This window comes from Electrophorus electricus, chromosome 20 (genome assembly GCF_041902795.1).
Source record: "Electrophorus electricus isolate QZ-2024a chromosome 20, ASM4190279v1, whole genome shotgun sequence".
Taxonomy (NCBI): Eukaryota; Metazoa; Chordata; class Actinopteri; order Gymnotiformes; family Gymnotidae; genus Electrophorus; species Electrophorus electricus.
The window spans coordinates 7,308,994-7,335,665 of NC_137516.1; the positions used below are offsets into that span (position 1 = coordinate 7,308,994).

Sequence of the window (26,672 nt, forward strand, 5' to 3'; positions counted from 1 at the left end):
AGAATAATCAGCTGATGACAACTAAATCTAAATGATAACTACATCTAAATGACAACCAAAAATAAATGTATATTTAAATATATATACATATGTGAAAATTTGAAAAGCGTATCAAAAGTCCTATCGGATTGACTGCGGCTGACGTTAATGATATGCCTATGTAAAGCCTGAAGATTGGTAAAGTGGGAGAGTTTTGGAAATTTCATGTGCTCTGTCATCTTTTAATATAATATTAATGCCATATATAACAACATAAGATCATGTCTTTTACACAGTTTAAAAATGAAAATGAACACAAACACAAATAAAATGACGCCTTTTCAAACCTCATCTGACCAAACCCCAAATCTTTTTAAAGGACATTGGTAAAGTGAGACGCATATACTGTCAAAGTTTGACACTCTTTTCTTGTCTTTAATCAAACCGATTGTGGCAGGGCTTGACATGGCCTAATGTAAATTATCTATTTATCATTTAGATTTATAAATTGCACGAAGTAATATACAGTATGTTTTACTGATCATGACATAACTTCATGCCATGTCATATAGAAATTTGCAAAATTTGCAAATGTCTTTGCTCTCTCTAACTGTGCTTCGCTCATAACACATTTGCATCTTTTTTCCTTCTTGGATTATTATTTTTATTGTTTATTTTTGCTAATAGTCTTATTTTTTGATTAAATAAAGTTTGAATAAGAGGGGAATAAATGAACGTCAGGCTGTATATCTATTGAAGCATATTGTTAAGTTAAATTAACCGCTCGTGAAGTGTAGTGTCATTCCCAATGGAAAGGAATGATCTAATGAACTTGGTCCTTGATTTAATTATATTTAGTAGACTGAATGTGTGTGTGTGTGTGTGTGTGTGTGTGTGTGTGTGTGTGTGTGTGTGTGTGTGTGTGTGTGAGAGAGAGAGAGAGAGAGAGAGAGAGAGAGAGAGAGAGAGAGAGAGAGAAAGATTCCACAGCAATCAGCAATGAATATAAATGTAATAGACCCGTTTGTGCATACAAGAGAATCAAATTATGTTTAATAAATATATGAATCTCACAGTTTAGGATAAAAGCAGTTAAAACTGTAGGCCTAATCCGTACTGATTGAATTACAGTACGTACAGCTGGTTTCCTTTACTAATACTTGTCAGGCAGTGATCTCCATTGAAGTAATGTGAGACCATTTGGCAGGCTCTGGAGGTGTGCTTCGGGAGTCTGAGGAAAAAATTCAACTATAGCTCCACAGTCTGGAACGTGACCGCCACTCATTTCGGACCGTGGCAGACCGGAGATTTCGCTCTCCCTACCTGCATCCCTAAATTTAACATTGCACACAGGCTGTCGGTCAAATTCCTAACCCCGATGGAACGCCAGTAAATCAAAGGGTAATAAATGGTGGAGAAAGTAAATAAATATTCGCTTCGGTTAAAAATTTGGACGGCGACATTGCAACCATGGTGTGCCAGACAAGTATGCGAAAAGAAGAGTGCGCTGGGGTTGTTCTTGCGGCGGCGGTGATCGGCGTCTTCTTAACGGTGATGCACGAAGCCACAGCTTTTCCTACTTGGAGATTTGAGGTATGGTGTGAATTCTTCCTCACCAGGCTGCTTCAGGACGCTACTTCACATCAAAAGTGCGTGTCGCGTAGCAGAATGCGGCATCGATTGTGTGCGAAACTTGCACGTATGATATTGTTAGGGAGAAAAAGCAGGTCTTACAGATCAAACGATCAATGGTTTGACAACAGCCTATGGATTTTGATGACTTTCCATTACTATTATCAAACATGAATTAGGGTTACAAACAGAATTGCTTTTGTATTCTATGTCCATCCCTCCCGGACGTTCTGCACGAGCGTAAATTTGACATTCTTTTTTGTTTGTTTCATTCCGAACGATAATTAGCCTCCTAAGGAGACTAATAATTACAGTCATCTTATGGTCTATTACATCGCCTGTAAAATGTAATGTATAAATTAGTTTGCATATCGGATAACAAAAAAAGACAGTAGACTTTAAGTAATGGTTTTGAAGTCTTACAACACTATGCTACATCTGCATGTATTATCGTTATCGTTTAACTTTTATCTTATTTTGTGGATGATGGAAATAATTATGGATATATGCACATGAATGAGTCAGCTTAATCCGCGATGAATTATAGCAACTATCATGACTTTATTATATTAACAGGACAGTGCATGTATCAGCATCTGTTGCACGTGCCTCTTGTTTGACGTGTTATAGCAATTTCTTAGACCGCACTCCTATGACGATTTATTAAAGCACTCCAGTCTCACACTGATAGGACGATGAGTGTGTGTGTGTGTGTGTGTGTGTGTGTGTGTGTGTGTGTGTGTGTGTGTGTGTGTGTGTGTGTGTGTGTGTGTGTGTGTGTAAAAAGTGCATTAAAGGCTTGTAAAAAGTATGGGGTAAATCTTTTGCAGACGTCAAAAGTTTTTCCGCAACGGTGAACTTTAGTCATGTTTAGAGTCCGGTTCAAACATAGTGATTTCTGGTAGCCTTAATACGGAAGGCCTTGTAAAGTGGCCACACTGTTTATGTGACTAATTAAGCATGAACTGAGTATCTGATTGGCAGATTCTTACTGCTTCAGTCACGCAATCTGTTCTACACAGGTTCTCTTATGAAAGGCCATAATGGCCTTTTTATGGTTTTTATGCAAAACCAAAACATCACTTAAAAATATTTTTTAATTCTACTTTTTGCGCCTAACAACAAATCTTGGGCAGGCCTGTTCGGTATATAAAGAACTACCAGGGATTGTTTCTGCCATAAAGGGCTCTTCAAATCCTAACAAAGTCAAAGGGCTTGGACGGTTTATGTTTGTTTAGTATGTTTATGCAACTTCATTACTTGTGGACTAGGGATTCTGAAGCTGTGATCTGAAGATTGGTTAAAAGGTTTATACCATTACATCGGAGAGTCAACACAAGCGTTCAGCATTATTATTATTATTTTTTAAAAAGGACCAAACCCAAATCTTTTTAAAGTGGGACACTCTTTAATCAAACAGATTGTGGCAGGGCGTGAAATGGCCTAATGTAAATTATTTATCTTGTAAAGTGCACGCAGCAACATGCAGTATGTTTTTAGGTCCACATATAAATGTTTAAACAGCAAATAAACTTGGTTTACAATCTCACCGAATAATTAAGGTGAAAGAGGGCTTTTGTATTTCATTGCGTGTACAGAAGCGCCTAGCCCATTGAGCACGTTCACTTTGATTAAACATTTCAGCCATTTAGTGCGTCGCGCGGTTGCCTCAATCCTGCGTCGCGCGTGGGGGTTCGTCAGCAGAGCGCGCGCGTACGTAGCGACACGTCGCGCGCTCACAGGAAGGAGGGTCGACTCTGGCTCCACCACCCCCGGCCTCGTACCGGGGTTCGACTCTGCCGCGCTCGCCTTGCACTTCAAACGCCATGTCTCTCTCTCTCTCTCTCTCTCTCTCTCTCTCTCTCTCTCTCTCTCTCTCTCTCTCTCCTCTCCCGTTTTCCATTTCTTTTCTTTGGGAAAAAAAAGGGGGAGCAAGTGTCTTGCCAAGAGCTTAGCTTAGAACAACAACCCTGCGAAAGCATGTGATATAAAGCCAGACTACATGGCCTGTCCTGGGACTGTTTCGACTCAGGAATGTCTCCTCCGCCTCGCAGCCCACCCCCGTCTCCCGCCTCCGCCTCCACCCCCGTCTCCCGTCTCCCGTCTCCCGCCCCCGCCTCTCCCGCCCCCGCCCCCTTGCCTTCTCTTGCTCCATAAACGGCTGTTATCAGCTTGTACATACGGGTCATTTTGAGGTTTGGCCGAAGGCCCGCGATGAACAGTGGCCGCTCCAGACGTGAGGGGTTAGCGTCAAAACGGATATATGCAATTGAAGCTATATAAGCTATATGAAGAAATATAAGCTATATAAGCTATATGAAGATATATAAGATATATAAGCAATATGAAGATATATAAGATATATATGTGAAGAAATATAAGATATATAAGCTATATGGAGATATATAAGATATATAAGCAATATGAAGATATATAAGCTATATATGTGAAGAAATATAAGCTATATAAGCTATATGAAGAAATATAAGCTATATAAGCTATATGAAGATATATAAGATATATAAGCAATATGAAGATATATAAGATATATATGTGAAGAAATATAAGATATATAAGCTATATGAAGATATATGATATATGAAGAAATATAAGCTATATGAAGATATATGAGCTATATGTGAAGATATATAAGCTATATAAGCTATATGAAGATTTATAAGCTATATAAGACATATAAGCTATATGAAGATATATAAGCCATATAAGATATATGAAGATATATGCAGATGCACGGCCCGTAGGATGTGGGCTTCTTGATTAAAGCGTGCAATAGTTCGAGGTCTATGACTGGTGCAGCGGGGTTGGAGCCTGTAAACTTTTAACCCAGAGACCTGGCACTGGGCAGGGGTGTACATGTGTGTTTTCCGATATAAAAGGATTGGGTTCAACATTCGGTTACTGCTGGGGGAAGTTTACAACTACATAACTGCTTCAAAGACAGAACAGTCCAGCACCGCAGACAAAACACAGCCAAGGCTGATACTGAAACGTTTTAATCTAATACATAACTTTTGAAGCATATCATAAGCAGTGTTCAGTTTTATTTTGACCCGGGAGAGAAAAAGAAACTCTGGTGTTCTTTCATATGTACACAGTAAAACTCTTACCGAATGAGGGAGGTAATTTGTCTTTTAATAGCGTATCTACCAAGTGTTCAGTGTTTAATGGACGCGTTTAATGTACGTGTGTGTCCGTGTTTTATTTGCTGGGGATGGTTCCAACAGCTCTTTGCTACCAAGAATTTTTATTTCGTTGTCTGCTTGTTCCAGAGAAGTCAAGTTTACTAACTCGCAAAATGATGATCCAAATTATTCAGACTGTCATCCAGTTACATAAGGTACATGTGTACCGCAAAGTTTCAAACAGTTGCAGACTGGAGATACTGCAACAGGGGTCGAGACCGCGCTGCGCGTCCCCAGGCTGCGATGCTCTCGGTACACATTTCGACTAGCACACACGTCCTTTATGAATGACTTTCTCCGCTGTGAGCGACAGAAGTGCCACACACGGCGAAGTCTCCCAGCTCATGCTGCCGTTGCATCTGCAAAGCGAATATCCATGTAAGGACAAAGACAGACACGGATTCACGACTAGTGCTAAACCACACATCAAGTCTCAAGTATGCGATGAATCACTAATCTGATACACTCACATTACAATGCGTGAATTATGGAACAATATCTTCAAGTGACTGTAGTTGCCTAACTCATGCATGTAATAATTATGTAATATACTTGGAGATATTAATATACAACCTCTGGGTTTGATTAATCAGGCCTCCTGTTTTGGAGTCAGTTTTCTTTTGTGGCCCAAATAATATTCCACCTTCAACAAATACATTGTTATGAATATTGATCATTCATTTCAAAAATGTTTTTTTGTGCAACTGAAGTTACTCTACACCCAGCTCCCAGACTAAATACGCAGATAGATGTTTTCAGTCCTGTCTAAAAAGCTTGTCTCCTGCTTCACTGTAGACACTTCTATAAGTACACAAGTCACAATACTTCAAGTACAACAAAACATTGCATCCCGCCAAGGCAAAACACGTTTTTTTTTTTTGCCCATTTTCAAACAAGACTTGCCTATCTGACTAATTCATTCAAGATGCGTGGGTTTAAAACGCACCGTTTAAGCTGTTAGATGAGCGTGACTTTGGAGGAGGGCATATGAGGAGAGAAGCTTCATAGAAGGGAAAAAAAAACGGAACTAGACTTAATGATCATTTGGCTAATCTGAGGTTTTTTTGTCCAAGGAAGAAGCGGACATGTCTGGTGTTTTGATCATTGGAATTCGCAAAGATGCCCGGTCCCATGCGCTTCACCTGTCCAGGAACAAGCGCTACACCCTGACACCGGAGAAGCTTAAATGGGACAACTTCAAGCTGACATACAAGTAGGAGTTCTGCTTGTGTTTTCGTACGCCCCTTGTGAAACATTTGAACGTCCAGGGCTGCGTTTCCCACACGCTTCGTGGTGCGAAGAAAATCCTAAAGGAGAGCGAGAGTGATATGGCGACATACTCGCTGTAAAATTTAACGATGAGCTTCGTGCTCTGAAGCGTTTGGGAAACCCAACCCAGACTGTTTGTCAGCCCTGCCAAAACATTGCCCACAGCATGTCAGAAAGAAATGTCTGTTTTTTGACTCTTTGTTTTTCCTGGCAGTCTGTATATCAAACCACTACAGTGCTCAGAACACCGTTCACTCATTCACCCACAGTTTGTTAGAAACATCTTCCTCACACACACCTACACACACTACCCTTCCTCACACACACCTACACACACTACACTTATATTATACAGGCCTTTTGTACAGCAGAGACCATCTGTAGGCCATATGTTACCATGCACAATGAATCAACCACCCCATTCATCACTGGTCGATTTATTTCCAAAGCACGGGTAATCCTTAACCATTCTCCCACTGGTCGTGGGGGTTGTGCTAGTACAAGTTTAAACAAAGTATAAAGGGCTTCTGTGGTCAGACACTGCACTCTACATGCCATCAGAAGGGCAGTAGTCCCTGTCCAAGATGTTTTTTACGTATTTACGTGTTACGGTTGCATAAAACCGTTCGCAACGTCCGCTGCAGGCTGCTGTCGTTCCCGAGGAACCTGCTGAACGCCAGCGACACACGCAGGGGCATCGCCAAAGCCTTCGCCATGTGGAGCGACGTGTCGCCGTTCAGCTTCAGAGAGGTGCCTGCCGACCAGGACGCCGACATCCAAATCGGTACGGCTACTGCGCTTCTCATTCGCGCACCCCGGCCCGGAGGAACGTCCGCCCAGGTGTTAGTCGGCGTATGCCTGGAGCATGGCAGAACAAGAGTAGTGGGAATATAATCGGTTCTATTCATTTGAAATGGCAGTACATCGCTTGTATGGCAGAACTGTTGTTTCAGGAATGTTTTTGCAGGCGCGGGATTTGATAGAAAATGCCAAAACGCCGGCTGACGTTCTTCTAGCTGTGCACATAGAGCCTTTTTAACTTAATAAATGCAAGGTGGACACAGAGGCTTAAGGTTTATTTACCTGACGAAATGTGGGCATAGTTAGGCTTAAATAAAGAAATCTATCTGCACTAGTACTGGCACAATGTGATACAGAAATATGTTCTGTCACAATATTCATGCTGGATTGCATATGAAGTGCATATTGCAAAAAAGCAAACGTTAAATCAATTTGCCTTGTATGCACAGAGTTGTCAGCTGAGGTCAATCCTTAATTCACAATGACATTTTTGGGGGATTCAAGTCACGATTGTGGGAGGACCCCCCCCCCAAAGAAAGACTAAAAATCCTTACGAAGCAAATCTAATTTTAAAAAGAAAACAAATAAATAAAACAAAACGTGACACACAAGTGGCTGGCCGCCCCAGTTTTAATGGAATTTTGGCCACAGGCTGGACATCCTGGGTCAAATTCAGAAGCTGATCGTCGTGGGATTTCAGAATTCCTGTCAAAGTCAGCGTGCGTTAAAGAAATTACGGTCGATCTCCACGTACGCGCGCGTGGGGGAGACACGGAGAGCTACTTTCAGCATAAACGTGCAGAGCCGACTCGCGCGATTTATGCTCCTCGGGGCCTTTTACGGCTGTTGGAGAGTGCGGCCTTGCTGATCTCCAGGTGCTCGTCTGTGCTGGAGGGCCGCTCGTGAGTGAACGTTTTGCTCTGGCAGGCTTCTACTCTGTAAACCATACAGACTGCCTGCAGTCCTACCTGCATCACTGCTTTGACGGCATCACCGGTGAGCTGGCCCACGCCTTCTTCCCCACGACCGGAGAGATCCACTTCGATGATGATGAGTACTGGATTCTGGGGAACATGCGTTTCAGCTGGAAGAAAGGCTAGTGCATTTAGTTTATTTTTTTTCACTTTGCTTTATTTGTGTCTCTCGGTCATATGACAGTGGTTTAGACCGATGATGAGGTCATGCCAGAATTTACCCAAATTAAAGATCACTGAGCTCAGTGATCCATCCCGTGCTCATAGGTACGTATGGCCATGCGCATTTGGGTAAGGTGCGCTTGGTGGAGTATTGATTGGTGTAATTACTGAAGGTCGAGGACTTATAACAGACAAATACTACCTCCAAAAAACTGCGACAGTAGGAGATTATGCTAGAATTATACAGACGTCTGTGTTCTTAAAACCACACCGAGGGCTGCAGTGTCTTCACGTATTCAAGGTGTGCAACAATCCTACAGAATCCTGTTCCACACAGATTGAGCCGAAACAAAGTAAAGGCGGAATCCTTATTCCTTGTTTCCTTTCTAGCAGGCAAGATACATTTTATTACATGTAATTTAACATTCACACCACAAGGTGTCTAATTAAAGGCAAGGGGACCATTTCATATGGATGCATGTGTATGGCAGGCGTATGGCTGACTGACCTGGTGCACGTAGCAGCTCATGAGGTTGGACATGCACTGGGTCTGATGCACTCCCAGAACCCCACAGCCATAATGCACCTCAACGCCACGCTGACAGGCCGCAAGCTAATAACCCAAGACGACGTCTGGGGCCTACAACGGCTCTACGGTACGTAACCACTCTGTCCAAGTAGAGCAAGCTTGTCCGAAGCCGGTTAAAACTCGAGCAATTCTTGACAGCAACGGGCAAAGTCGGGTACCGCGTGCTTATTCAAAGCTGCTTAAAAATTCCTGCGACGAATGGCAGGAAAGGTTTGTTGTGCCATTGGCCAATAACGATCTCAAAGAGTCCTTAAAAGCAGGTGAATTTTAAGAGGCGACCATGATGGACGGTATCTTTATGTGAAGCCTAACGTTTGTCCCTGGTTCCAGCTCTACCTCTGTAGTTTTCACGTGCCCTTCTCTCTCTCTCTCTCTCTCTCTCTCTCTCTCTCTCTCTCTCTCTCTCTCTCTCTCTCTCTCTCTCTCTCTCTCTCTCTCTCTCTCTCTCTCTCTCTCTCTCTCTCTCTCTCTCTCTCTCTCTCTCTCTCTCTCTCTCTCTCTCTCTCTCTCTCTCTCTCCAGGATGTCTGGATAGGTTATTCATCTGTCCTGCTTGGGCTAGGAAAGGCTACTGCGAAAGCAAACGGAGACTCATGCAGAAGCACTGTCCCTACAGCTGCGACTTCTGCTACGGTAAGAGCAGCTGCCAGGAGCCGACAGGCATTCGAGTGTAGCAGATCATTTACTTCTCATTAGACACGGACCAGTTGGTGAAGTTATTGCGATACAGCCATATATTGAACTTTTGATGTGAAGTCCGGATAGAGCCATGCAGACAAATCGAGTTCTTCGTTACATGCAATCCAATACAAAGTATAAAACTACGCTGCATTTCTTTGTGTGACATAAACACTATTTAGGCAAATGTTTTCTACAAATATTCAGAGGCAAGACAATACTTGCTTTGCTTCCAGTGGGCACAACACACACTTCTTTAGATAGATTTTAGCAAACTGACTAGGATTTCATTCAAAATGTCCCACTCTTATCGTAGACCTCTAGCACCTGCGTTCTCTACTCATCATACTCGTTACAATGGTAGATGCCTAGAATTTAGCTTGTTACTTGAGCCCATGCAACGAAAAACCATACATGTCCATTCATTTTTCCATTCTATAAAATAAAATACTATACTATAAAGAATTATTGCAATTTTTATTTTTAAATGCCCACATGAAAGAATAAGGTAAGTCGAAATAAAGCATATTTAGCATTTTAATGTAAAAGTTGTACAAATTCAAAAATTAAAATATCTGATGTGTTTTTTTTGTTGTTGTTGCAAGGGCTCTGTTATTATTATTATTATTATTATTATTATTATTATTATTATTAACAGGCCCAAGCCAACAGTCCCAAGTCAAAATAAACAAGCAGATTTGGCCAAGAATTTTGTTTTTCTGCCTTACAAAGCTCTTTTTTATTGAAACATAAATGGTTTATTTGAAATTTGGGGTGATTTAATTTGACTTATACAGTTTATTTGAAATTGGCCTTGTAAATACACATCTATTTCTGCCACAATGCCATTTTAAAGGTTTTTGTGTCTGACTTCAACATCTCTATTTGTAATCTTAGAGTACTTAACAGGATTTTTAGTTTTGGCAATGAATATTTTTCCCCCCAGAGAAAAAGTCTTCCATCTAAAATTTAAATGTAATTTTATTTGACAGTATAACCATTACAGTACAGCTTACGTTAAATTTACAGCAGATGTACAGTACTTTTGTTGAAAATAAGTGATTAATTCATTTGCTGTAGGGATATGAATTCTGTTTGCCAAGTTCTAACGGCCTATCCCTGCCCAGTCATTTAGTGGAGGAAAAGTGGAGTGGTCACATGACCACAGGCTTGTACCTAATGTACTGATATATCTCACCCGTGAAAAAAATCCCTTCCTGTTTCATTATGTAGTGATATATAGATTCCAAATGCAAGATCCAGAACAAACAGGTGAATATACAGAAGAACCGTGTACTGGTTGATATATTGGTGTGGGTTTTCACCAGTTTACCCAGAGGGCTAAGTCGATTTCAGCCAATCATGCAAAGGCACCCCATTGAGCAGAAGCCAGGACGAGGTACTATGAAGCGACATGCATGAGTGTAAACATCTCAGGTAGCGCTGTCCAAATGTTTCAGGAAGGGGGGGGGGGGGGGGCCTGAAACAGCACCGGTCTTGGACCAAAGTGAGGCATCAGGCATCAATGATTAAGTATTAAAGTTGCTTGCTACTGCACAGCAGGGTAGCTGAGGGATCTAAGAAAAGGCCCACGGTTCAGGAATCCGAGGATTTTGAGCCAGACCCGTGTCCTGGAAGAACACAACAGGAAACGTCTCCTCCTCAAGACGTCCCGATGTGGACAGCTCCTCCGTCGAAGGGCTGGGATTTTGTCTGCTCACAGGAGAGGGGGAATGCACATCCTAATCCGGTTCTCATCGCAGCCAGGGCAAAGTCTGGGCTTCTGGGGGAAATTTCTTGCATGAAGACAAGCCACTGGAATCTTAGCATGTGGTTTATGGGCCTCACACGCAAGAAGACCAACTTTGTTTGGACGAGGACCAAAGCAACATCAACAGTTCCTCCTAGTTAGAAGCTGGCAGAGACGCCAAAGAATTTTTTTTTTTATGTTTGTGGCTAACGTGCGTTCTTATTCGGAGTGCAGTGTAAACATTACTCAATCCGGTTGCTCTTCCGAGGCCAGTTTTGCTTTTCCTCCAGTAACGGAACCAGTAAATACTTCAGAAAGAGAGTTGTCTTTCCCAACAGAACCTGACGGCGACTTGCATAAAGAGCGTTGCATGCACACCTTGCGGATGCTTACAGCAGCACATGTAATGACCATGTCGTAATGCTCGAACAGCATTTCCCTTTCCCACTGTCGCGCCGACACCAAAGCCACCACGGACCAAACAAAAGCTTGTCGCCGAAGGAAAGAAACTCACCTTCCGCTGTGGGAAGAAAATCGCTGCAAAGCGAGGCAAAGTGTAGTAAGTTCATTTTTTCCTTTATACCTTCATTTCTGAGTTGGTGCTCCAACACTAGCAGCTGTTTTGAATGATTATCCATGAGCTATTTGTTATTTATGAAATTACTTTTCATGATTGTGTTTTCAAAGCTTCCCCCCATTTGTTTCCTTCCCCCTGCGGTCGGTTTGACCGTAAACCCCATAACCTGTGAACACTCTGATCACGGTAGCTGGTACAAAGACGATGAGCTGCTAGAAGTTTCGCACCCGGGCTACATCTCCCTGAAGGACGACCACCTTAGCCTTGTGGCGAACGCCATCAACGAGGGTACGTACACCTGCATCGTGAGGAAGAAGAACAAGGTTTTGACGAACTATTCGTGGAAGGTGCGCGTGCGCTTCTGAGGGCCGCGGTGCGCTCTGGAGTGCACTACAGCACAGATGCTAGTCGAGCGACGTGAGGAAACACGGGGAAGACCAGAAAGTGGCTCCACACACCCCCACACCCCAACACTGCCTTCTCTCTGCCTTCTCTCTGCCTCCGTATACCCCTGATCTAATGAGCTCTGCCGTCCTGGGAACGAGTGCCGTGCGGAACAGCGGGCAGCGCTGACGAGATGGAGAAGAGGCAGATCCATGATGGAACCCAAGGCTTACGTTCACAGCAGCACCATGGAACCTCACTCACTTGGGCACATAGTCCACTGCATTAATACACAAATCTAATCAGAGTTCTGATGTCAGGGTTATTGTGTTAGCTATGTAAATGTGTTATTTAGGTGCCAAATAAAAACACAAAACAAAACTATTCTATGGCTGTTTTCGCTTCTCTGTAATACCGTGAAACGCTGTTGCAGTGGACTTTGTTTTCCCTGATGAGCAGCACAGCTGCTCGGGAAGCATAGAAGACAGAACTCCTCTAAAAGCTTAAGCCTCCTCATCCAGTCTCTGAAGCACAAAATGTATTGAAGTACTTGGTACTTATAGATTTTAACAATGAAAGGTACATCCTATACAGAGGTCATTAATAACCCTTCAACCATCCTGAGAGGAATTTATTTCAAGATCGACCACTAGGGGCATTTCAGTTTTCAGCCAACTACAACCCGGTAGCTATTGTTCGTAACGGAACATTTTACTGGCAATTAGGTCGATTTAAAACATGCTAGCAATTGAATGAGTGGATATCAATTCAGACTACGGCATTTGTTAGCCAGGAGAGCCAGAGACACGGGAGAAATCCCAAGGTCAAGTGTGGACTTAAGGAAACGGTATAATCGTGGAGCGCGAGCTTCTTTTATCATTCCTGTTTCTCAATACCCAAATCATTAAGTGTCTGACTAAAATGGAGAAATTTGCCTGGAAAGGAAAGTCACTCTGGCTTTCTCTCTAATAAAATAGAGAAGGCAGACAAAGATCTCTTGATTGCATGGAATATGTGCAGTGCAAAGAATGACATCATCTTTGGACATCTGGTGCAGGGGTTACTTTCAAGGCTGCATGGCTTTTCCTCCCCACTTTCTTGTCGTCTGTTTTAAAACTCAGCTTCTTTACAGCCCTCAAACGTTGCGTCGCTACATCCCAAGAAGCGTCAGTGACTTGAGGAATATAAGCGTATAAATAGACTTACAAATAGTTTATTTCTTCCTACACAACTTTACCTATGCCAGTCCCAGATTCCAGTGCATTTTGGCATAGTACATTATTACGCAACTACAGTTATAGGTCCAGGGTATGTGAGTGTGACCGTAGGTGGATTTTAATCGTTAACAGTCCATTGTCGACTGTGGAAAAGTCTGGTTTGAAATTTAAAATCTATAAGGCTTAGACCTGATGAACGTACTGGTAGATAAAACCTAAAAGTTGGACAAAGAGAGACAACAGATGTGATAGACAAAAGGGTGAAGAAATAAAACAAACAAACAAACATCTGAAGTCAGAAGACCAATTTGGGCTTCTTTCATATAGGAGCAGTTAATTCCTCTAACTGCTGGGAGACAGAGCAGTCGAACGTCCTTGAAGAAGTGCTCCCTCTCAACGAAGAAACAGGTTGCGAGAGTCCGTCTGTCTCAGCGAGGCTCAGAGGAAGGTACAGTCAACTTTCAGCTGGGCTCTCTTAAATGGAGTCCTGGCATTAGTGCCACAGAGAAGCTGAGGAACGCCTTTGCTCTGGCCTGGTACCCGAGTCGGGCGAGAGATGCAAGCTCAAAACTTCAGACTGAATCCTGGACCAGACTTGGACAGTCCCTGGTTAGCTGTGGTCAGGTGGAAACCGGTGTCTTTCAGATCATCGTCGCCCTGGAAGACGTGACAAAACACACATGAAAAGGTGTGCAAAATAAAGCCAATACTTATTCAAAATAAGTGCTGCGTTTTTTAAAGCCTCTATGTTACGAATGAACTGACGGCAGTAAATAACGACCAAGGCCTCGTCTACTGATGGTGCTTTAAATCAGTAAGGTAATCATTTTAAATAATTCTCTTTTTGTAAAGAATGATGTCTCCAGGTCAGAAGGCACAGTAAACCTTCCAGACAAAACACTGGCAGGTTCACCCCTGCCAGCCGCTCTAGATGGGGACATTGGCCAAACGCTATAAATGTAAGCTATGGGGCTGCGTACCAGCTGGCTGTAGCCCAAGCCTCCTTCTGGTGGGCGGGGGCTCGTTCCTCTCTTCACCCGCTGCTGCTCGCTTTTGGCGGGCCAAGTGGGGAACATGGATGGCTCGATGGGGCGCGGGGTTTCCTGGAAATACTCATGCATCAAGGCCTCGTCTGCGCTGATCCGCTTGGCAGGGCAGTAGGTAAGGAATCTATGGCCATTCAAAGCGGTAGAGTTGGGTTTGATTTATTAAAATAACCAAGATCACCACCACCACTGACAACAAAAAACCACACACCCAAAAGTGTTTTTTTTTCCCAACATTTAATCTCCTAACTGAACTGCTTTGTGTGAAAGATGAATAAATATGCAAAATAAAATTGGATCAGTCACAGCTGGGTCTCAAACACTTGGATCCCATCTATTTTTTGGGCATTAGTCCATTTTCTCAGTGTTAACCGTGAATTCACCCCCCCCCCCCCCGAAGGTTTCCCATCAGTGTATATGAAAAATATCAAATCGCCCAAAAAATCCTATAGCTGAAAACTGAAAAAAGTTTAGCTAGCTGCAGCTGTGAATAAACGGTTGCATGTCTACCAATCTGACAGACTCTCCTTGTCTCCAAACCGACAACATTGCTTTGTGTATGCCTGGGCGAATAAATATGCAGTGATGGATGGCACTGTCTGGACAGAGTCCCACATTCGTCTAGTGCAGAGGCAGTTTTGCTGAATTTAAAGCTCACCTCAATAAACAAACAATTTTTATTATTCCACCAGTACTTGCTGTGTGATGCAGCAGCTTATACTAGCTTTGTGAAAAGCTTCCTTTTGCACTAGCAAGGACCCGTCTCTTCCTTGCCTGGTCACAAACATCCAAAAGGCGCTTCTCAGACCGACCTCGTCAAAACATTAACAAAAGGGTCAGTGGGTCCAAAAACCCATGTCAACAGCATGGAATTCTCCAGCTGATTTAGGCCAAACTTTCGACCGAACATGACCACTGTTCTCCAAAGTTTACCGGACTCCCCCTCTGTAGCATTGTGCAAGCCATGCGTCCACTGAGCGATGGAAGATGGTTAAACGTAGAAACGGAGGACGTGTTGAAAAAAATAAAAATAAATAAATAATAATTTTTTTTTAAAAAGGAGACCTGCACAACACGCAGAGAAAGCCTACTGGAATTACCCCACGACGTTGGTAACACTCATCCCTTCAATAGCGATTAGGCTGCTCTGTGGTCAGTAGTGTCATTTCACAACTGGTGGGGCACAGTGAAACATGCACGGGTGGCATCCACCTGATCGACGACACCACACGCCAGCGCAGCTAATCATTCAAAACGGGGCACAAGCGCGGCACGTAAACAGTAGCTGGCGCTAGAATTCTGGGGCAAAGTTGGGGGCATGACGAATCATAGTCATAGGATCTCACACACCTCTTACAGTAGAAGCCTAACCTTGTATGACTGCAGGCTTATGCGATTGGAACGATCTCAAAACATTTCAGTGCAGGGAAACGCAGCGCAGACAGAAAATGGCTAAACAACGCAGATACAGAAAACGCACTGAGGCGCGCCATTCTGTTCCTTCATTCTATTCACCGAAGGCACGGTGAGCGTGTGCGTGCGGTCTTCTCAACTCCCCCCGACGCAGAAAGGGCCGGCCCGTGCTCAGACAAAGACTGCCAGGACCAGAACAGACCTTTTTACACAACTCGCACAGGACGGCGTTTGCGATTTACAGGACAGCACCAGCGTCATCTTGCATAACACACACGCAGTAATATTAGAAACGCAGAACGTTTCCTGCCGGTTGAGCTGAATCGCACCTCATGCTGCGGCCTGCTCTACAGTGACATCTGGTGGCGCCCCACCGACTCCTAACGGAGAGACACCTCCGGCTGGCTGGTAGAAAAGCCGTTCTGCAGCTCAAGAAAAACTCTTGAGTATTGAAAAAAACTCCATTTATAACCTGCTGGAGGGCTTTTTAGCTTGGAATTCTGCCGAGATGTCGATTTTCACTGATGTTTATCAGAAACATGCTTTTGTTCTGATTACCTGACACGGAACAGGTGTTTTTGTGTGTGACTGTGGTGCCGCCGAGAATGTCTGAAGATCCTGCAGTCTGGAGACTTCTTAAGAGAGCTTTGCCTTTATGCAAGGCCATTAAGAAAGAAACGGAGAAAGCGACAATCAAAAGAGCTATTAGGCACAGGTTGAGATCGAATGGACCACATTGGGCCTGTCACCCAACGGTCAAACACAGCACGAGGATCAGTCTACCGCATCCATAGAACAGTTGTCCATGAAGGCATGGAGGAAGGAGAGGAAGGGGCTCTTTTTCCTGCCATCACAACTGCAGACTAGTGTGTGTCATTTGGCTGCTGCCTCCGTCTGCCCGGTGTCAAATAGGAGGCCAGGCAGATTCCACAGGAGAGAAGCTCCTTCTGCTCCAGACAGACCAAACACAAACCCCCTGACCCACTCACCTGCAGACACGCTGCATGAGTGCATGTGTGTGTGTATAGGGAGAGTGCATGCACGCGCGCGCACACACACACACACCATGAAGTGTGGTATTTAAAACTTACTTGCGATATCCTACACATACAGGCTGAAGTATGCTATACACTCCCTGAATGGTGGAGCTATAGGAAGCTCACAAAAACACCTGGCACAGATGGGAACCGCAGGCCCAATCCCAAGGCCTGTGGAACACCTGAAGACTCACTTGTTCATGAGGTCGAAGCCCTGATCAGAGAGCAGCGCTCCAAATCGCTTGCGCAGGTTGTTGTAGGGGTAATCTGTAAAAGTCATCTTCTTCACAGCAGGCAACTCGACGTAGCCTGGCCAGATTTTCTCACTGGGAGAGCCGAGGTCCTACAACACAGGAAGAAAGAAAAATCACACACGCGCACACATGCCGTCTCTCACACGCACACGGGTTGGCCGGGGGGGGGGCGTCTTGCCAGACGCACTCCACTCCCTGTGAATATTAAAAGTACAACGAACAAACTCTCGAATTCAATACTAGACAGCTGATCTAGCCGGTGTGTGCATGTGCGCATGTGTGTGTGTTGAGGAGAGTGCATAGCATGGATAAAGTACACCAACTGGTTCATGTTTACAGGATTGGCAAAGTCCCTCATAAAATATTCATTGTGTGGTTAGGTGAATCATTATTTTCCTACTCCTTAAGCTTTGATTTTCGCAGGGAAATGTAGACAGAACGACAGAGTCAGAGAGAGACATACAGTCAATCAGAGAGAGAGAGAGAGAGAGAGAGCACGAGCACACATGCAAAAAAACCCGAAAGACGTGAAGAAAAACTTGTCTTCCCAGGGATGTGTCAATCTGAACTGAAACTCACCTTGAATATTTTGTTGATTTGGTCAATCTCAGACTTGCCAGGGAAGAGGGGTTTCTGGGTGAGGAGCTCCCCGAATATGCAGCCCACTGACCACATGTCCACAGCCGTAGAGTACTCCTGTCATGTACAGGACAATCAAACACTCTTACGGTTCCCAACTTTACGTTCCATTTCCATGGAAAAGCTGAAATTTGATTCCCAAATGGCTAATGAAGGGAGTGACGCAGCTTCTGCTGTGTTAATTACTGGACATGTCTGCAGCAGGACTGGCTGAACGGCTACTCACTGACCTTTGCCCCCAGAAGCAGCTCTGGGCCACGGTACCACAGGGTGACCACCACAGGTGTGTAAGGTTTCAGAGGAGAGCCATACTCTCGTGCTAGACCAAAATCCCCAATCTATGGAACACAGAAACTGATGAGCATAGTTTATCCTCACAGAAAACAAATAGTAACACTGTTACCGTTCAAAATACTGAATTTCAGACTCTCATACTTTCGGTGAATAGCAAATTTACACACAAATGCATCTGCAGGAAAACTTCAAAAGGCTTGTTAATATAGCTGACTGACTCGAGAGTGAGAAGAAAGGTTATTGAATGCTCGTCTGGATGAAAAGAATTCCGGTTTTCAGTTCGGACAAGAATGGCACCTTTAAAATCCCCTTGTGGCTCAGCAGCAGGTTGGAGGTCTTCAGGTCACGATGCAGGATCCAGTTGTCATGGAGGTGGCGAACTCCTCTCAACAGCTGCACCATTAGAGTTTTCACCTCCCCTACACGCAGAGAGGTGGTTCAAATATCTTTAATATGTGCAGTCTGCATTTCATGTTAAAAAGGCAAGAAAGCAAAGGAAGCCAGCAGTGTGGGAATGACGATTACGTCACTCTACCTGGGAGAAAGGGCTGCTTCATAGTCTCCATTAGACTCTTCAGGTCATGTTCCACATAGTTCATCACTATGTAGATCTTATCCATGTTACTGCCCACCACTATCTCCTACAAGTGCGGACACGCCAGAGATGTGTTAACTTTTTATTGCAATATTCCTGCAACCAATTTATGAACCCACTACTTTAAGATAAACTGAGAAACCATTCAATGCACTTAAACAACAAATACTTTGGAACATTCAATTTCTTGAATTGGGTTAAAAACCTTTCCAGGCTGAAAACGTGATCCCCGTGCATAAGGCCAGTGGAAAACACTTAGCGGGTCCAAGGGCTCACCCGGACGGTGACGATGTTGGGGTGCTGGGCCTTCAGAATGGTGTTGATCTCTCGGAGGGAGGTGATGGGAAAGCCCTCCTTCTCCTTCTCCATCTTCAGCCTCTTGAGGGCCACGATCTCGTCAGTCTTCTTGTCCTTGGCTCTGTAGACCACGCCGTAAGTGCCTTCCTCTATCCGGTTCAGACACTGGAACTCCTCCACACTGCGGCAGCCCTGCATGCAAAAACACGACAGTCGCTTTGCGGCAGCCTCCAAGACGCCCGATTGCAAACTTCAATTATGATGGGATTCGGTTGGTAATTCTGAGTGTGGCTCTAACTGTCCAGAGATCTTATGTGCACAGGTGGAGACTACAGTGCAGCTATTGCCATCCTAATCAATGGTCAGCTTTTGACAGCAGGACTTTTGGCTGGTGGAGACCCAGCAGCGACAAAACTTCATAGCGCTGCTGTGCTTGATATGTATACCAGCGCAAGCACCACAACCATATCAGTGTAAGTGGTGGGCTGAGAACGGTCAATCAACCATGACCTGACCAGTGATGACCACACTGTTAACAGCAATTTGTCATGCAGTTGTAGCACATAAAATGCATCTAATACAAGAAGAGCCCCATATAAAGTTACCTGTGTGTGTGCGCGCACGAGGTAGGTGGTTCACATACTGACTTGTAAGTGTACAATTTCAAACGGTAGTGATTTATGGATGCACCAAATCCTCGAGGTAGGTTTATGAAGATGTGGCAACCCTGCGGTGTACCTGTAGGGCAGGCAGGTATTTGGGCAGTTCTTTTTTCAGTTCCACCGGAGAGACGGGCGGCGAGTCTGGGATGTAGTTGTCCTCCGGCGTGGCCGACTGCGAATGAGACTGAGGGGTCGCGTCGACCCCCTCTTCGTCTTCCTCTCCCTCCTCTTCGTCACCACTCTCCTCGGAGTCATGATCAAAGCGCGACTCTGGGACTGAGGAGGAAAGTGCCCAACACATTCAACAGTTTGAAATGAACAACTTCTGTTGTAGCTATATGGAGCCTTCTGGATGCTTGCTTAGGTATTAAGATTTTCACAGGCTTTCACATCAAATCAGAACAAAACATGAGGCCAACGGGTCTACTTGATCGACTGCTGCAAGTTGTCATGACAACTTTTTTTTCCCCCCTTTAGAATATTTTACTGTCTTATGGAAGTAAATAAACAGATGACAGCTAGTTCAAAATACAGTAACTTAAGCACTTGAGACTTAAGAGGGAGAAGCCCACACAATGTTCACACTGTTTCCATGCTCTTGTATTCTAATGGAGGTCATCACCCCCCACCTTCCATATTTTATCAGATCTTGTGGTTTTTATCCGTTTTTATTCCCCCTTTCCTCCCTCCAGGTTGAAAGGATCGTTGGGCGCGGATTAATCCGAGGAAGCCCTGTCCTGAACAAGGACCTCACAAGGGCTGCTTGCTGGGGATCGCAAGAAACATCTGAGTGTGCATTTGGCCTGTGCACTGCCGAGGTAGAGCTGAGAGGGCAAGCTGGGATATGAGGATGAGAGTCTGGTTTTAGGCCGTCCTCACCAGTGGGTATGTGGCTGCTGTTCTCCCTCTCCTCCTCCTCCTCCTCCTCCTCCTCTTCCTCCTCCGACTGCTCCTCGTCGCTGACATCATCTGCGGAAAGAGAGGGAGAAAAATAAAAACAAAAACATACCAGGGCCGGATTAACCACAGCGGTCCTTGCACGTAATTCTAGGTGCCCCTTCAGATTCCATTAACAGCTGGTCTGAGCCAATATATTTGGGCCTATTGGTGACCAAAATCCACTGACCTGCACTCTGCTCAGATCCTTCAGACTCTGATCCAGACTCCCCCTCTTCATTTCCCTCACTCTGGCTGCTGGACTCCTCTTCTTCCTCATCATCTTCCTCGGAGGCCGAACCTGATGCTTTAATTACACACATCATACGCATCACACCAGTTACCACTGGCCCTTTAATTACACACATCATACCAGTTACCACTGGCCCTTTAATTACACACATCATACCAGTTACCACTGGCCCTTTAATTACACACATCATACGTATCATACCAGTTACCACTGGCCCTTTAATTACACACATCATACGTATCATACCAGTTACCACTGGCCCTTTAATTACACACATCATACGTATCATACCAGTTACCACTGGCCCTCTAATTACACACATCATACGTATCATACCAGTTACCACTGGCCCTCTAATTACACACATCATACGTATCATACCAGTTACCACTGGCCCTTTAATTACACACATCATACGCATCACACCAGTTACCACTGGCCCTTTAATTACACACATCATACCAGTTACCACTGGCCCTTTAATTACACACATCATACCAGTTACCACTGGCCCTTTAATTACACACATCATACGTATCATACCAGTTACCACTGGCCCTCTAATTACACACATCATACGTATCATACCAGTTACCACTGGCCCTTTAATTACACACATCATACGTATCATACCAGTTACCACTGGCCCTTTAATTACACACATCATACGTATCATACCAGTTACCACTGGCCCTTTAATTACACACATCATACGTATCATACCAGTTACCACTGGCCCTTTAATTACACACAGGAAACAAAAGCAGCTACAACTGGTATGTAAACAGCCTACACACACTGGTCAATATTTGGACTAGTTTCCGGGAACGTACACGCGTGCATGCCTCTTACCCATCGAGGACTCTGCTGTGCTAGTCTTTCTCTCACTGTCACTGATATCCTGGAGGTCAGCCAGCAGGTCTCTGTCTTCTGGCTTCTCTTCTTTCACTGAAGAAAAAAAGAGGAGGACATTTTTTTAAAATTTATTTATTCTCCAGAAAACATCACCAGATCTTTAAACCCCCCCCCTCCAAAAAAACATCAAGTGTTGAAAACCGCTGGCACATCCAGCAGCCCAGATTATGTTCGGTGTCTGTTGTGTAACTTCATCCTTCCTGCAGTAAATGCTTCTCGGCACTTTAACGGGCGCCTTGCATAAAGAACAGCACTAAAGAAAAAAACAAAACAAAACGTGAGGGAAAACGGGTGATGTGACGAGCTCGGGGCAGCAGCCCACCAGACCACAAGACATACCGCGCCGGTGATGGAACGCTAATGGCTAGCACACACCGTTCAAAGTGTCTTATTACCACGCCGGGCTAGACTGGCCCATTAAGGTCTGCAGGAAAAACCCTGGCTGAACCTCACTTTACAGTGTGGAAATAACCTGGTATGTACTCATAAATGACATCTAGAATGGTAATAACACTAACAGACCACTAGTAACTTGCAGCATCGGTGCAAGAAGAAATGAGCATGTCTATTTTGTGATTTCACGTGACATCAAGCTGACAGTTACCAGTTAGGCCAAGGTGCACGAAGTATCGACCAAACCTTTCGGGTTCTTTGGTTATAAGGGCAGCAGTTATCATGTGTGTTCATATCCTCCCCTGTATTGTAATGATCTGGAAGATTCTTCACATTGTAGCAAAAAGGCTGCATTAGTTATTATCATTGCGTTAGGCATCAGTGTGAGTGATTGTAAAAGCTAATATATATCTGTAAAGAAAGAAAGGTGCTATATAAATGTAAATTATAACAATAACAACAACAATAACGTGTGGAAACTTGACAGCCTAGTAGTATATCATACAACTGAAGTTCTGAAGCTTGAAAAAGTGTAGCTTTCCAAAAAGAAGCAGAGGGTGTTAAACGGGACCCCGCAAAGGTCGCTGGAGACCTTTAGCCATGATTGCTGGCACTGAAAACGTACCAATATTACAGTCCAATCCGCAATTACTCCAGTTATGATTTTAAATTCGGTTGGTTCCGTCATCAAAAGACTAGTAGCTAGTCTTTGTTTTTCAGAATGATTAGAATGTTCTTTTCTTTTGAGAAAAGCGTTCAAGCATCCGTTCACACTTTGCCAAGGAAGCAGAGTAGGGTAGCTACTCCACCTCCCCGTCAGTAGTCCCCGTGTGGTGAACTATCCAAAGGCTTCAAATCTCACTCCATTACTGAGAACACATTGGAACATGTGGTATTACACGGCAATGTATCTAGTGTTTGGTTGGTTGGTTTGATTGAGCCATGTGCCCGTCCCATTTATCTGTCGCGAACACTAAGGTCGTGGTGATCCCAACGTGGCGTGCGTGGCCAGACTCGCCTGGCCTCCGTCGTTCGTCACTCTCGGCCCTGGGCTCTCTCTGCTGCCGAGCCGGGCTCCGGCTCCGGCTCCGGCTGCGGCTCCGGTGCCGGGACTTTGCTTTGTCTGCGTGCTCTTCGACGGTGCCGCCCCGGTGGTGGGAGGGTGGGCCTGGGGTGAGGGGACAGAACGAGGTTGGAGCTGCTCATGGAGGACAGTGATGGTCTGAGTTGAGTTGCTTACCAAACATGCAGTCTGCAGGGCTACATGGACTGAGATCAACTTTCAAATGCACTGCTCGCCAGGAAGGCCAGCAGTTAAATACATAAATAGTATAAAATGTGTTTTTTTTTTTTGTTTTTTTAAATTACACCCACAAAAGGGTATCCAATACCTTCGCGGCGCGCCTCGCGCTCTTTGCGCCTCTCTTCAGCGCGCCGCTCTCTCTCTTTGTGCTCACGCTGCTCCTTCTGCTGCTGCTCGCGCAGCTTCCGCTCGCGCTCGCGCTGGCGCTCCAGCTGCTCCAGCCGGTCCCTGCGGGCGGCACCCGGGCCCCGGAGGGTTAGTGGAGACCAGCCTAGGGGTTCGTCGCTCGCAACCCACAGGCTGGGTGGCCCCGTCCCGGAGCCAGGAAATACAACGTTTCACTTTCAGGTAAACCTATTATGACCAACACACTGAAGGAACATGCAGATAACTATTAACCAAAAGACTACAACAAAAAGTACAACAAAAGCTGATACTGTTCTTTTTTTTAAAGTCATACTCCTGTAACCTAAAAGCAGTCATGTATTTAAGATTTTGATTCATACTTTAAATTCATGGTATACATTACTACCGACAGCAAGCAAAATATCAAATATCCTTGATCCAGGACTGTTTATTGGCAATGGTGCACTACAAACTACTTTTGTACTAAGCTTGCTGAACACTGCTGGAGGCATCTATGAGTTACAGCATTTAAGGCCAAAAAGAAACCACTGCTCTAGTTGATTGATCTTTGAGAGCCAGACATTCCCTCAGCTATTTACGTTTCAAATTGCGGGGTTCTCGGCGGTTTTGGCGACCGTGGCCAGAACAGCGCGGAGCCAGTGCACTAAGGCACATTCTGTGTACAGCTGAAAACCGGCAGACTAAACAGTCTGCAGACTTTGGGATCGGCTTGTCCCTTGAATATGCGGTGTGCCGTTAAAACCCTCTCTAAGCAACGTGGCGCACTTCACGGCCGTCTCTGAGGTATAGCAGTGAAGCGAGGGAGAGTGTGCGTCACCTCTCTCTGCGGGAGTGGGCCCTGGCCTGGTCGCGTCGTTTCTGTCGCTCGTAGTCGCGGCGAGCCTTGTTGTCCTCCTGCCACTGACGCTTCCTCCTTTCGTTCTCCCGCTCCTTCTCCTTGTCTTTCGCCCGGCCGTGTTTCCCTGCTTTGGGGGAAACGAGCGTTTGCTGTTGTGCGGCCAAAGCGACGGCGTGGCTTTTGGCCCGGGCGAGGACGCGCTTGGTTGGGGGGGCTGTGGCCTACCTCCTTCCGCCGAGTGGCTCCGGTGCCTCCTCTTCTCCTTCCGCTTCTCCTCCTTTCTGTGGTACGACTTGTCCTTCCTCGCCATCTGCTGTGGGGGCTTGATGGCCAGTGATTCGTCCTCCTCTCCTCTGGGGATGGGGATAGGGAGAGGGAGAGAGAGCTTGTCAAGAAAACTCAGCTTCAGTGCACTGCTTGATGCCTGAGCACTCAAAATGAAACAAAAAAAATTCATCCTCCAGTAAGCTGGACATGCAATCACTGTCGCAGGCAGATATGAATGTGAAGTTGGACAGCTTCCTGCCACGGTAGGACATCGCGGCGAACTTAGAGGCTGCATGGGAGGAGGAATGTGAAGGCCGAGCCGCTCCCACACCTGTCTTCAATCGAGTCCTCCCGCACGTACGGAGAGTTCCGGATTGTTATTTCCATCCTGTGGTCCCGCAGCTCTCCTTCCTCCGGAGTGTCCCGTTTTGATTCCCGATCATCCGTCTGCCCACAGAGGAAGCGAGGAGAGAGGCTGCTTTGGTCAAAGAGTACGTATACCTAACGTTAAAAATCACTGGCGAAACGCAGGCACTTAAACAATTCAATTTACACCAAATGTGCAAAACATTTAGGACACCCCCAGGGCCACACTCTCTGCTCAGAAGCGACAGACCTGGTTAATCCAAGAGTAACCCTCACTCACCTCCCCTTAAAAACACTTTAATCAGTGCAGATGAATACAGTAGGATGGGTTAAAGATCATATTTTGTTAATATATTAGTTATGTAAGACAAAGATCTGACGTGGCGGAGGCTAAACAACAAATATACTTTTGGTGACAACAGGTTTGACTGTGCGGAACAGCAAGATCCACAGTTCAATCCAATGTGCATCTAAAAAGGTAAGTGGAATACAATACCAAACTAAAGATGTCACATAGGTTTTGTACACTTAGTAGATATTGATTTCACCATTATACAGCTTTAAGGAACGACCTGAGACCTGGAATAATCATCCCAAAGAAGGATTCATCATTTGGCAGAGCTTCAAATCATTAATCTGGAACTAAGGATGGAACATTACATTTTTCAGGCGCTTGGCATCGGTTTTCTCCTCGAGCTCTCGTCTGCGTTTTTTTTCTTGCAAAATTTCATCGAGCGTTTTCACTTTCCAGGTCTCTTTTTCGTCCCCCATCAGCTCCAAGTCGCCACCAACTGCAAGACAAGAGCAACATGGAGCAAACCACGTCGCAGCTACGTCATTCATTTAAACGGTTACAGAGGTCAGGATGCTACTGAAGAGTACCCATATTACCTGGCCAGACAATGCAATTGAACAGCAAACAAGCAAGCCCACATTTCTTTCCAACTCTACAACCGCAGTTTTTAAAGGACGTTTTCCATCAGTGGGATCATTTCAATACAACCACTGGCGGTTCTCGATCAATTCCTGATTGTAGAACGTGTGTAAATCACAAGTGAGCAGGAGAGTTAGTGGGTTGGTCTGACCATGAAATGTAAACTTAAGCTCTATACCCACTCTCATCACAGGTCATGAAAATCGACTTGGCAATATCCTATAAGCCCTTAGTATATTTTTCATTGCAGGAACGTCGACGTCTCACTGGTAAACAGAGAAACCTAACAAAGCCCAAAGTTTTTGTAGTATACGAGGTGCTGGCTCGCTGGCAACCGAAAGCCCACGTTCTTACATACCTAGCTCTCTAGCCAGCCAAAAAGGTCTTGCAAACTTAGTTTTAGACACCTTTAACGGAACACCGACGCTCTTTTACCGTCTGCGAAGGCTCGATATCCGAGTGAACTGGACTGTCTCGTTTTTCGTAACCATGCTAACGCTAGCCAGCTAGCGAGCGGGCTCACGGCATTCTGCCATCCAAGATAACTATCTTTACTTAATCTCTACACCATTCATTAGACGAGTGAACGATCCCAGCATCGCTAAACGTCTCATAATATTTACGCGGATTCTCTCCGACATGAACTCGCGGAATGTTAACTGGAATAAAGTAATTTACAAACCTGAGTTTTACTCGGCGCGTTTTTAAAACACCGGAAAAACAAATAACTTCTTTCGCCTTCTGAAAAAGTACTTCCGGGTTATTCCTAGAGGCAAAAGTAAATATTGCCATCTAGTGCACCAGGTCGGTTATTCGAAGGGCAAGCACAACAGGAATGGTAGTTCTAGCTTGTTTCACAGCCAACAAAG

At 44.8% G+C, this 26,672-nt stretch overlaps 2 protein-coding genes across 9 annotated transcripts; one reads left to right on the forward strand and one right to left on the reverse strand.

The window, feature by feature from the left end:
* Positions 1 to 1,246: 1,246 nt before the first annotated feature.
* Positions 1,247 to 12,381, forward strand: mmp23ba (matrix metallopeptidase 23ba). Of its 3 annotated transcripts, none has more exons than XR_014118813.1 (8): positions 1,247 to 1,572; positions 5,888 to 6,027; positions 6,728 to 6,867; positions 7,812 to 7,979; positions 8,512 to 8,676; positions 9,131 to 9,241; positions 11,375 to 11,595; positions 11,804 to 11,822. XR_014118813.1 is itself a non-coding variant. In XM_035536362.2 (8 exons), the coding sequence occupies exons 1-8, from the start codon at positions 1,450 to 1,452 to the stop codon at positions 11,976 to 11,978; spliced, it is 1,149 nt and encodes a 382-aa protein (XP_035392255.1). In that variant the 5' UTR covers positions 1,247 to 1,449; the 3' UTR covers positions 11,979 to 12,381. The 3 variants fall into 3 exon arrangements, 2 of the variants coding, with proteins under 2 accessions (XP_035392255.1, XP_035392257.1); XM_035536362.2 differs by having other exon boundaries at positions 11,469 to 11,595; positions 11,804 to 12,381; XM_035536364.2 differs by having other exon boundaries at positions 1,431 to 1,572; positions 5,892 to 6,027; positions 11,469 to 11,595; positions 11,804 to 12,381.
* Positions 12,382 to 13,194: 813 nt separating this feature from the next.
* cdk11b (cyclin dependent kinase 11B) lies at positions 13,195 to 26,623 on the reverse strand. Of its 6 annotated transcripts, none has more exons than XM_035536356.2 (19): positions 26,486 to 26,623; positions 25,530 to 25,660; positions 24,835 to 24,950; positions 24,462 to 24,589; positions 24,216 to 24,360; positions 23,340 to 23,479; positions 22,967 to 23,116; positions 21,493 to 21,588; positions 20,578 to 20,694; positions 20,331 to 20,420; positions 19,528 to 19,727; positions 18,769 to 18,981; positions 18,433 to 18,538; positions 18,195 to 18,316; positions 17,834 to 17,941; positions 17,544 to 17,660; positions 16,905 to 17,053; positions 14,195 to 14,384; positions 13,195 to 13,871 (listed from the first exon to the last, which is right to left on the reverse strand). In XM_035536356.2, exons 2-19 carry the CDS (start codon positions 25,638 to 25,640, stop codon positions 13,779 to 13,781), a joined length of 2,391 nt encoding a protein of 796 aa, XP_035392249.1. In that variant the 5' UTR covers positions 25,641 to 25,660; positions 26,486 to 26,623; the 3' UTR covers positions 13,195 to 13,778. The 6 variants fall into 6 exon arrangements, with proteins under 6 accessions (XP_035392249.1, XP_035392247.1, XP_035392248.1 ...); XM_035536354.2 differs by having other exon boundaries at positions 23,340 to 23,551; XM_035536355.2 differs by having other exon boundaries at positions 24,216 to 24,363.
* Positions 26,624 to 26,672: the final 49 nt, after the last annotated feature.